This window comes from Amphiura filiformis, chromosome 3 (genome assembly GCF_039555335.1).
Source record: "Amphiura filiformis chromosome 3, Afil_fr2py, whole genome shotgun sequence".
Classification (NCBI taxonomy): Eukaryota; Metazoa; Echinodermata; class Ophiuroidea; order Amphilepidida; family Amphiuridae; genus Amphiura; species Amphiura filiformis.
The window spans coordinates 50,401,838-50,414,552 of record NC_092630.1 but is presented as its reverse complement, the minus strand read 5'-3'; the positions used below and the strand labels follow the sequence as shown (position 1 = coordinate 50,414,552).

The following is a 12,715-nucleotide window of genomic DNA, read 5'->3' as shown; positions in this document are numbered from 1 at the left end:
ACAATCATATTGAAAATAAGTGTCCGGTTTTCAAAAATTCTACATGTACAACGTCTCAGATGGTCGGCAGCTATATCATCATGGCTCAACAATTGAAAATCTGTTGATATCTCACATGTATCCATAAAAGTCACCATTCATAACTATATATTGGGTTAATGTAGAATAATTACATTACTGAACTCGGGTATTGCAACATGAGAATAATATCATGTACCGTACCTATTATATCAGGGCGAGAATGATGGTATGTGGGTCATATCAAAAGGCACCAGCAAATTAATTGACCCAGAATTCTAAATTCCCCTGATACCTTGCCAGAAAACATGTTCTCCCTCCTAGCCTTCATCTTTCATGCATTTAATTATTTTCATATAGTGATTCTAGTTTCTATAAAATACTGCATTATATGTGGCATTCCATACAGTCCAACCTCTTTAATCCCGCCATGATAGGATGGATAAGTGGAATTCCAAATATGTGTAATTTAATCTGCATAAATGTCCAAATTTGGATCCAAAATTGGGACAAAATAATACTCAAACTCATTATCATTTTTTAATGCAAGAGTGTGGAAATATTGGATGCTAAATAATGAAAACTGGATGCTTTACTCTCAATCTTATTAGTCTCGCTATGCGTATTTTAAAAGTCATAGCTCGACCAATAAATACGGGCTCAATCGATCCAATTTTATATCAACATGTGATAACACTGAAAGATAGTATTTGAGTGCTCAATGCAACACAAGTCCTTCCTAAGCTTCAAGCATTAACAACATATTTTCCTATGCAGACCACACAGCCAGGTAAAAGAAAGATCCATATCAAAGGTCAGGATAAGTAAGGTTGGACTCTATCACACTATGATGGATCAGAAACATGCGCATCATTTAACTGCATTAACAAAATTATATCTATATACCTTCAACTCTTGTGGATCATTAGGCCATCTTAATTAAATCCCGAGTCACAAAGCTGCCACGCGCGTTAGTAAAATCATGCGCACATAAAAGTCCTCTTTGAAAATCAAGAAATTCAACTAGTTTTGAAGTTTTCAACACAGAAGAATTATTTTGCAACAGTGACTTTATTTGTTTACTATTCCAACATTTGCAACAGACATTGGATACTTTCTGCATAAAATGCTTGTCCCAAATTTGTACTGACTGACACATAAAAAAATAATAATAATAAAAAAAATGATTAAGTTTTCAATTTCTCACAAACTTTGAGACTCATGATTTAATTGAGGTGGCCTTAGCAGATAATACATATATCTGCACCTGTATCTGTACATAAGTTGTCTTTCTTGCTATACACACACAAAAATGAGTGTCATTCCAATTTGTCACTCAATTCTACTGAATGGAAGACAAATTTAATTAACATTTGTGACACAATCAGGCCACATAGGTAACCACCTTGCCAAATAACCGAACTGAAATCCTTACATTCATAGCTTTCTTGGTAGCAAAGTGTGTGTAATGATTATTTCTTGTGTATTGTATTGTTCATTTGTGACCGTACACCACAAATGAGCCGTAAATGTCCTCAATTGTATTCTGAGTTACAGTGTAAAATGGGCATGAAGGTCATATTCATAGGTATTTTAATTTGGTGCTACGTGTATCTCATTAAATGAGGTACACGAAGCACCAAATTGAGGTACCTATGAATACGACCTTCATGCCCATTTTACACTGTAACTCAGAATACAATTGAGGACATTTACGGCTCATTCGTGGTGTACGGTCACATTTGTTCCTTTTTTTTGCTTGTATGCAAATTGCATAATTGGATCAGATTGTGTCACATTTGTTAACTCTGGCATTTTATTTCTGGATTTTAAATGGCTTTAAATTCTTTTTCCATTTATATGAAAAACAGAATCACAAAAGTGAAGTTGGTAAAATGACCTTCATTTCCCAATAAGAAGTACAATATACAACCTTATGACACGAAGCAAACCATTGTAGCAGGAGAATATGATGGTAAGTTCAGAACTTGAGGTTCAACTAATGTACTGCTAATTATACAAAACATTTCCAACTTAACTCTTATCAAGCAATGGTCGTACATCACATTCAATGTATGACCAAACGTCTGATACAAAAATGTCTTTTCAATTTTAAACCCAGTTGCATTTTATACTCAACCCCTGAAAATGAGGCACCATGTCTTAATGTATTATCATCATAGATGGGTTGTTACACATGGGATTTGTCTTGACCACAGCAAATATAATTGTTTCTCTGATCCCACTTTACTCTAGCTGCCTGCCTGTAGACTTCTTTTTGTTAAAATACTCTGTAAATGAAAAGAAAATATAAATAATTATGAAAAGATTCAATTTAGAATGGTTTAAAATGGGGATTTAAAAGAATCAGTGATTAGATCATTTTGTTAATGTATAAACCAGTTTATGGAATTTGGTGATCTTATCACTCCTAATTCTAACTAAGTTTTTCAAAGTGTCCACTTGTGCATGTGTCTAGTGCTTGGTGATTTCACATCATAATATTTCATCAATCAGGTGATAACAAGACAAAACACCCATTTTTTACATGCACTTGTAATCAAAAGGTAATTGATAATATCGGTTCCACAACTTTAAGTGTATTTGGTTTCCAGTTCATACTTAATCTCACAGGTCTTCTACAGTTCCCTCCTGCTTTCTTCCCCGAGTATATTGATCTGCCTTGTCTCCCGTATTGATATGGTACCATAAATAAAGCCATTAGTAAATGGCCCAGATGATCTGAGTAACCATAACCTTTTAAAGCACCAATACATGCAAGCGCATAACCAACCCTGATAAAATTGAAAATAAACTTACAGTTCTTGCTTGTTCTACACAATGATTGAATTCCCTAACTTGCTGAGAACAGTTCAATGTACGACCAGGATTGTCAGAGTAACACTTGGCTAGGTCATCCTGTAGGTTTTGGCACACTGGGTTATACCTAAACTTCCTGCAAATCAAAATAATGGTGGTAACAGATATCAGCATAAGAGCCAGATAAGCATGCAACATGAATAATTCATCTTGTCAGTAAATCCCACAAGGCTTTACATTTGGACACCTGAAATCATCAAGTCTATTCACCGATCGCACGGTCATCTCAAAAAGAGGTTCTACCCACAAAGTGTGTGCTGCGTGTGTACGCCTGTCAAACGCATGCTTTGATGACTGTGTACTCGTTGCAAAAGCCTTCTGCAGCTTTCGGCGGAAAAAATAAGACTCGTAATACCGTGTATTGATATAGAATGGCGTGCACGCTGTTGGGCGTAGTGCTTACGCTAGTTGTGCGTTGCATAATGCGTGACTGGCGCAAACAGGTGCACACTTGTGATTTTACGCGAGCGTGAGTTGGGAGTTTATTGATGCGCACAGTAACAAAAGCCAAACAATTTACACCTTATATAAGCCGAACTTTAAAATAAGCACCGAGAAAAATCACGATGTGCAAAGAATGCTAAAATTCACAAATTTTGGGTAAAATCACAAATTTTAGGTTCAGCAGCGAATTTTAAGATTTTTCCAAGATGTCCATTTGTAAAGTATTCATTTTCCAAAAAACGTAAGTTTTAACAAAATTTAAAGAATCCATGGTGATCTGCAATACAATCCATGCAGAAAAAGTATAGAAAATAGACCATAGGACTTAAATTATAACGAATTCAACTCTGTGCTACGTAATTTAATTTCAAAATCTGCAAATTGTTTTTGGAAAATGCGCTCATTTTGGGAATAGGGATAAATCTTGCAAATTGCGAATTTTCCAAAACTGGTGCGCGAAATTTGCTCTCAAAAATCACACATTTTTCCGGTGCTTACTTTTGAGCACATCAGCTCGATGTCAAATGACGACATCATGGTCTACACACAAAGGCTTATGGGATTTCCCGAAAAGGTGAATTGTACAACTTGTTTTACAAAGAATTACAAGATTGTTTCTTGAGTCATTATAATGCAAACAAATTTAGGTTACAATTTCATGATAAGGCCGCACTTGGATTTTGAAAAATCTACATAAGTGACAGACTCATGTGAAGAGGTTGGACATGACCAGTCCAGACCAAGCTCACGTCTGGTCTGGACTTGTCATGAACAAAACTGTTCATACTTTGAACAGAATTAGTACATCTTTACTTAACACAGTAGTATTTGAATTATTGACTTACATAAATTTGGCTTCTACTTCCTCGCTGGCCTTCTTGAATTCATCTTGAGTTAACTGCTGAAGACTGGCATTCTGACAAAGATATACATGTATAACATTGCAAACTTGATGATATAGCTTGTTATAATATTGATGTAAACAATATTCATACAGAATTATCAAAAGCTTATATTAAAGGTCCATATAAGGATTCAAGATAACATTGATGAGACCCAGCATATGAAAACTTGGTCAATAAAATACAAATTCAAACTTTTTTCACTTTTCTCAACTTTTTGCTTCATTTACACAATTTTCACTGTTAATACGATCCTATGAACAGCAATGCTTTTAAACTGAAATTAATTATTTCAATATAATTTAAGACTGATAGATAACCTGATTACATCATTTGCATGCATGTTGAATAGCATATTGGTAATAACATTTGAACAAAAATTGGTAGCACAAACCCATCTTATTTGGGACACACTTTCACTCATAATTTATATTTACATGTTTGTTTGTTTTTGTGTATGTTTTTTCTTTTCTTTTTCGTCTGATATCTTCCTTAACTGTATATTTAACTTGGTGATTGAGTACTTCATTTTCGAGCACAAATCAGATTCCTTATAGAACAAGCTTTCAATCTCCTTAAAGCAAACAACCTACCTTTCTTTCAGCTCGTTCTAGTCTTTCTCGCCATTCGGCTTCAACCTGCCTCAGTCGTTCATGCCATACTTCATCTGGTACCTGAAAAATAGGGATTTACTAAACTTTCACTTGTGTTGAGAGCCTGGAATCATGTTTGATTTAATTAACAAATACAAAAAAAGTGAAAAAGGCTAAAAATGCTCAAAAAAAATATCAAAACAGCTTTCAGGTCTGATTCTTGCAGTACATTGTATGAAACTTTACTCCCTGCTCTTTCCATGATTCTTCCTCAAATGGTTCTCATCTAATATGATTCAATCAATCTTATGCAGGTCTAGTATTTACAGAAAACGGAACCAACTAACAATTGGCTATAAATTAGCCACAAATTGAAATGTGTGAAGGTAGGAACTTTGTGGACCTCCTAGGACTCATTTATATTTGGTCACTGTTTATATTTCAGATGATTTTGTATTAAATAAACTCATATGATATGCTGTACATGTGCATGAATTATACTACCCTTAAAAAAACAATTCAAGCTCTTGATTGTTGGACTACATACCTCTGATGTTCTCCTCTCTGGTGTATGTTGTTGTGGAACTGAAAGAAATTGAAAAATGAAATATTTACATATTTTAATAGGAAACATAAAAAGCACCCCAAACTTCCTGTTCGTTTCAAGAATAAGTGAGTCTGTTCATCTGCAAATCAGCATAAACCAGTGGTGTAACCAAGGGGGGGGGCAAGGGGATCTGCCCCTGTGAGAAGTCTTTGAATGCAACAATTTTGCATAAGCACTGACAAGTTATTTCATCCATGTCAACAAAATTCACCAACATCAGATGTAGACTGTAAAGGCCAAGTTAAGAAAATCTAGTAAAAAGCATGAATATTCTTAATTTTTTTAATGTACTTTGACTCTTTCTTTCACGACCATGAGAACCGCACAAAAAGGCGCACATTTACTCTTGTAAAAACCATTACTTCAAATTGTCCATTATACATGTAGGTACATGCTTCCCAAATTGTAATGTTGTTGCTACCAAATATACACATGTAGACTGCAGTTTTTTTTACTATGTATAATATTTCAGTTTTTGCATCATATTTTATTTGAAAAGGTATCACAACTTTGACAAGTAGGTCTTAATCTCCCCATTTTGGCAGTGTTTAAGCTTCCTCAATTAGATATTAGGCAGTTACTTTAGGCTTAATGCAAGTATTATAAATTGCATATTGACAGAATGTTGCATGCACACAGTGTGAAATGTTGATTGAACTTTGTTAAAAGGGTGAGGTATGTGGCTTCAGTTAAATTCAGTACCTTAATAGTAAAAAGGGTGTGTGTCATGTAGTAATGTTATCAATGCGCGATTAATCGCAATATGCGCTCAAACTAGTACGCAGCGTGGCGCGCTATGTCCGCAGATTTGCGTAGCGCCATGATTACGAATATATTTTATTATGGGAATCACTTTTGAATGTGATGGCAAAGTAACCAACACGTCTCTTCAATAATGTCCGACCGTGATGTCGTAAAACTATGATATTCTGAGAGAGGAGGGAGAAGGATGGAGACATGATAATAAATGACTGTAATGAATGATTATTGTAAATCTTCGTTTGATTGTTTGATTTCTGATCGTCCGTCTAAGAGGAAAACTATAACATTTCATAGTTTTATTAAGCGGAGAGCCGGCAAGAACGTAACAGTGTGCAAAGCTAACAAGGCGGTTCTCGAACCACGAGTCTCGCCTGCTTTCGCAACCGCTTGCTTTTGCAATTACTTTTGGTAGAGGTAAATGAATTTGGCGGTTATCGGCTGGGCACGATTATCTGGCTGATGGTGACTGTACCCACCAAGTTTCATGCCCATGCAACAGTTTTTACTAATTTGACCCCTGGTGGCCCTGAAATGACCTTCCAAAACTTTGGCTCTAAATGTTCACTGTACCCACTGAGTTTCATGCCCATACAACTAATTTTTACTAATTTGACCTCAGATGACCCCTGGTGACCCCAAAATGACCGTCCAAAAATGTTGATTGTACCCACCAAGTATCATGTCCTTACGACAGTTTTTACTAATTTGACCTCAGATGACCCCTGGTGACCGCGAAATGACCTTCCGAAAATTTGGCTTTAAATGTTGACTGTACCCACCAAGTTTCATGCCCATCTGACAGTTTTTACTAATTTGACCTGAGATGACCCCTGGTGACCTCAAAATGACCTTCCAAACATTTGGCTTTAAATGTTGACTGTACCCACCAAGTTTCATGCTCATCCGACAGTTTTTACTAATTTGACCTCAGATGACCCCTGGTGACCTCGAAATGACCTTCCAAAAATTTGGCTTGAAATGTTGACTGTACCCACCAAGTTTCATGCCCATACGATAGTTTTTACTAATTTGACCTCAGATGACCCCTGGTGACCCCGAAATGACCTTCCAACAATTTAGCTTTTAATGTTGACTGTACCCACCAACTTTCATGCCCATCGGACAGTTTTACTAATTTGACCTCAGATGACCCCTGGTGACCTTGAAATGACCTTCCAAAATTGGGCTTGAAATGTTGACTGTACCCACCAACTTTCATGCCCATCAGACAGTTTTTACTAATTTGGCCTCAGATGGCCCCTGGTGACCTTGAAATGACCTTCAAAAATTTGGCTTGAAATGTTGACTGTACCTACCAAGTTTCATGCCCATATGGCAGTTTTTACTAATTTGACCTCAGATGACCCCTAGAGGACCTCAGTGACCTTGACCCACTAACCAATACAAACCAGTTTTGTCTCGGGTCAAGATGCACCCACCCACCAAGTTTGAGAAACGTGCGACACCTAGTCTCCGAGAAAAACCAAAACTTTAATCAAATTTGTCACACACACACACACACACCCCCGCACGCACGCACGCACACCCCTACATACGGAAAAGTGATTATATAGTCTCCTGCCTTATCAGGCGAGACAAAAAGGGTGGAATCTGACCCAGGTGACCCACTACCGGTATATAATTTGTTGCAAATATATTGGACCTAAAAATATTTGTTACAGCCCCTAAATGTGTTTAGGATTTTAGATTTCCTTTATTGAGGGGTTCATTTGAACTTAAAGCCATATAACATTTGCTGAGGAGAACGCCCTCAAAACTAAAAAAAAAATTAAATTCTGGTTTTTACACGATTGTAATGTAATTTAGTCAATAAAGATACTCTGCAAAAATCAAGACTTTAGGTGCTGTAGTTTTGTCAAAATCCAAGATTTTGAATAAAACGATAGAACCGGCATTTTATTATTACAATGGAAATATTAGTCGAACACGTATGCACAGTACATTACACGGCGTATGGGATACACGTACACACACACCCGAGGATCGCATCAGACATTACAACCGCGGGAGTAACATGCATGGGCGCTAGTAGTAAATTCCAATTTTCTATGCTTTACCTCATTTGTTCGGCTCAAAATTAAAAGGGGACATATCTGACAGTAAAAGCTAACATTTTATGCAAAATAAATATTAATCTATTTTTACAGAAATGTTATAATATGGCTTTAACACTAACCCTGAATGCATATGTACACATAGGCCTACATTGTATTCTACAAAGGATGTTGGTCTACACATTTGCTTTTTAAAATAGTGTTTTGTTGAAATACCTTTTCTGGGTGCTTCCTCTCCAATCATCCGCTTCAGTACATCTTCTGAAATCTATGATTCAAATCAAAATAGAAATTGTGATAATAATAATTTATAATAAGAGCTATTTATTATAGCTTTAAACCTGACATTGCCAAATGAATGATTTATTTTGATGTGAATGAGTACATTCACAAACCAAGGTTTACGAGCAAGGCATGCAAAAACTCCACCGCACGTATGGTTTTAGAGGTCCACTTTTGAACTGGATCTCTTCGTTTATTATAAATCGCAAGCAAAGAATTGTTTTTCGTGGCCATATGTCTGATTTTGTTCCGGTTTTTATCTGGTGTGCCCCAGGGATCAGTCTTGGGGCCACTTCATTTTAACATTTACACCAATGATCTTCATCTGCATTTAAATTCCAAAGTTAATCAATATGCTGATGATAGTTTTATTTCCCGCACAATTAACAATGATTCCGATGTTGCTATTCTCCAAAATGATTTGAATACACTCGATTGGTGGTCGGAAAACAATGCTCTTCACTTCAGTTAAATCCTCTGAAATGTCAAGTTATGTGTATTTGCCATCGCAGAAAAAACCCATTGTCACGTCAGAACTCGCATTTTTTAAAAATATATTATTTCTGTAAATGTCCAGCGCCGTCTGATTCACTTGATCATTAAGTTTTCAGGCATAGCGCCACACGCGGCCAATATTTTCGTATTTCCTACTGGTTACTAACGACTGGAATCACTTTCACCACTTGAACTTCACCTCGCACACAACTTCCGTCAACAACAACGACCCGATCTTCAATTGGATATAGAACATCATTTTCTACCGGTTTATGAACTTTCGCGATCAGCGCTTGGCATTTTACATCGTCATTTACTTATGAACTTATCGCGAATACATTATCGGTACCAATTCTTCGGATCAGCTTCAATTGAACGGCCGTGGGTTTGTGTATACTTTTGTGAGGTTGTGTACTATTAAACAGGTTTATACATATTAATTTTGATATTTCAAAACACAGCTAAATTGCAAGAAACATAGATCATAAATCGGTCAAATCAATTTATATTAAATTTTGGTTGAAGCGAGCATTGATTGACCGTTACATTTTGGAAACCTTTTTGATTAATCATACACTTGGACTTTATTGAAATTTATTGTTGATCATTATTATTATTATTAAATTCAAATCTGAGTGGATGATTTTCAAATTCAAATCTAAATAGAATACTATTGTGTCATATACTTAATATAACTACTGGTGTAATTGAAATGGATTATTATATTTTTGTACTCGTAATTAATTGTATTGGAGTTGGAATCAGGTTAAAGAAAAAAAAAAAAAATCTGATACATTTATTTATGATAGATTACGATATACTTTGTCTGGAGTACTCATTGTATAGATCTAGTGTCTACCGCATCCCAATAACTTGCTTTTGTTTCAGTAATCCGGTCATTGTGATCTTCAATTCGGGTTTTGGTCACACCCATCACCAGTTTATTATGTTTCAAATACCCAGCTTTCAGAAGCTTCTAGTTTACGTCTCCTTGGGGTTCAGGTATCTTCTGACCTCTCTTGGAATGAACATGTGTCCAATATTACAAAAAAATGCAATAACCTCATAGGCTTCCTCAGGACTGTTGTTGGTAAACAAAATCAAAACATCCTGCTCACACTTTATCGCTTCTCTTGTTTTACCGGTCATAGATTTTTGTTCACCAGTTTGGTTTGTATATCGTAAAAATCACATTAATAATTTGGAACTTATCCAAAGGAGGGCATCAAGATTTATTTTGGGTCAGAGAAGGAGGGGATCAATCTTACAGGGAGCATCTTCAACAACTCAATCTTATGGATCTTAATAACAGGAGGAAATATTTATCTATTTGTTTTGCTTGCCAGTGTATTTCAAATTCAAATTCTTATGTCTTTCATTTCAGCAACTGGATTGTAAACATTCGCCATCTTGACAATTTGCTTTTTAACAATCACATCACCCCAAAAACCGATAGTTTTAAATATACCATCAGTGTCAATTTTCCCCGTCTTTGGAATGCACTTCCAGTGTCCATATCAGGGATCAGTTTATTTTGCATAAAAATATGACGCCATTCAAAAGCCACCTTTAAACACATTTTATTGAAATGACTATGCAAGAGCTGGAGCTGGACTCCTAAATTTTATGTTATTGTTGATGAAATATGTGTAATGTGTAATACATTGTATGTAACTTATTCTAAATGTGCAATATTTAATATTTATGTTTTGAGTTCACTTGTCTCGGTGGGTTGGAGTGGTCACACCCCTCGGGTGATAGTGTTCACGCTCCTGGCTCCTCCTGGCTAGCCTACAGGGACAATCTTTTATAATTTTTATTTTATGACATGCTTTGTATTTTTGATGTATTTTAGCCAGTTATGTAAATAAATAAATAAAATAAATAAATGCAGGCACAGGTAGGTATGTCCACATTGCTTATTATAGAGGGCGACGTTCAACTCAAAAAGCTCAAAAAGTTGCGACCACAGTAAATGGCTTAACTGTGTAATCCCCATAGGAAAATACAAAATTTTGAAATTTGGACACCAGAAACTTGGAGATATAATCTAAAAAGTGCTGGTCCTTTATCCTTGATACAGAAGTCATCATGCAGTGATAGTTAGATTTCATAAAATAAAATCGCTTTGTGTAAAACGGATCATCGTGGTGAAAAATGATGCATTACTGGCTCTTTTGTACAGTAAGTCATTGTAAGGCATTGTCAATGATGGCCGCAGAAAATGAAAATTTTTAAAACAGACATTTGCCCATAACTTTGTTGATATTTGAGCTACAGACATGGTTGACCCCTTATTTTTTAAGTTAAATGATCACTTTTTAAACAAAATAATTTCCATGTGAAAAAACCTACTTGAAAATTTTGTGATCATACCTAGCACAGGGAGCAAATTTGCCCTCATAAAGCCACTAATTGATCCCAGTCATTGCCCTTGTCAAATTCACAAGAACCAGGAGCCATTTTCTAAAACAAATCATGCTCCTTTTCCCAGTTTTGAACTTGATGCAGTAGTACTATGCAGAAAAGTGTTTACATTTTTGTAATTTGCTCAGGCTGTTTCTTCAGAAATTGCTCCTCCTGGTTCTTGTAAAATCCCAGTGAACCAGGAGCAATGTTCAAAAACAAATTGCTGCTGATTCCAGTCCGCATTTTTGTTGAAAATCCGTATTGTCCTAACTGCCATTTTAGAGTGTTTTATTTAAAAAGCGCCCCATCATGAATGTGTGCCAAAAAAATCGCTTGCCCCCACCCCACCCCCTCGGCTTGCCAAAATTGCTTCCCGCCCCCCTTTCGGCTTGCCAAAAATTTCTTGCCCCCCTCCCCACAGCCCCTATAAAATGACAACACAAACATGCATCATACTCATAGACAATACTGGCACTGACATGCTTGTCACTCATGTAGGTAACCTAGGCAAACCTTAGTTAACACATTTACTAGTCAGCTTAATTCGCACGACCGGGCCCCAACACAATGCATATTTACATAGAAATTTGAGAATAGGTAGGTGAAGGAAACCTACATAAATATGTTTTCTATACTTCACTTGACCCATATATATGATTTTTTATGGTGATAATCAAGTCGCACATGGAATTTTAGAGGGATTTTGATAGCAGTTCCATTAAAAAAAGCTGCCATCGCCATGAGACTAAGATCTAGAAACACCCCCGAATGCCGTTTTGGGGAATTTTGCTAGCTGAATCTTTTTGATGAAAGTCAATCTTTGACAAGATGTAACTTTGCTACGGAAAGTGCTATGAAAAAAAGGTTTTCAGTTTTGGCTTAGTTTACTCAAGGGCTTTAATTTGATATATAAAACGATGCAATTTGATGGCAAATTTGAATTCACCTAGCATACCTAACTCATGTACTTCCAGCTCATGATACATTGTACATGATTTAGTTCAATCAACATGACTGTGTGTGACTGTGACTGTGTGTTACGGTAAGCTTACCTTTACCATCCCCGTCTCTGCATCCTGTTCGACAGTTATCTTCCTAGTTTCCGAGCTTGAAGCACCGCCCATCTTAATTTACCAAGTATATATGTCTAAACACCAAAACAGTGCTAGAAAATCGTTCTTCAAATGTTGTTGTTTTTTGGCCAGGCTCGGCGAATTCGGCAGCTCCACACCATTTCAGTACTCTCAG

The 12,715-nt window shown here is 36.2% G+C and overlaps 1 protein-coding gene across 2 annotated transcripts in view; it reads right to left on the bottom strand.

The window, feature by feature from the left end:
• LOC140148677 (MICOS complex subunit mic25-a-like) overlaps positions 1 to 12,710 on the bottom strand; it is a 358,926-nt gene extending 346,216 nt beyond the window's left edge. The window contains exons 1-7 of one of the 2 annotated variants that reach the window (XR_011858512.1): positions 12,520 to 12,710; positions 8,498 to 8,549; positions 5,385 to 5,422; positions 4,838 to 4,918; positions 4,188 to 4,258; positions 2,839 to 2,974; positions 2,212 to 2,309 (exon numbers count right to left, since the gene is read on the bottom strand). Coding sequence is in view for 1 of the 2 variants with exons in the window: in XM_072170708.1 (XP_072026809.1) it covers positions 2,271 to 2,309; positions 2,839 to 2,974; positions 4,188 to 4,258; positions 4,838 to 4,918; positions 5,385 to 5,422; positions 8,498 to 8,549; positions 12,520 to 12,591 (489 nt within the window). In the remaining variant the exon portion in view is untranslated. Of the gene's footprint in view, positions 1 to 1,764; positions 2,310 to 2,838; positions 2,975 to 4,187; positions 4,259 to 4,837; positions 4,919 to 5,384; positions 5,423 to 8,497; positions 8,550 to 12,519 lie in introns of those variants that run through there. The other variant, XM_072170708.1, reaches the window with a different exon arrangement.
• Between the last annotated feature and the right edge of the window lie 5 nt (positions 12,711 to 12,715).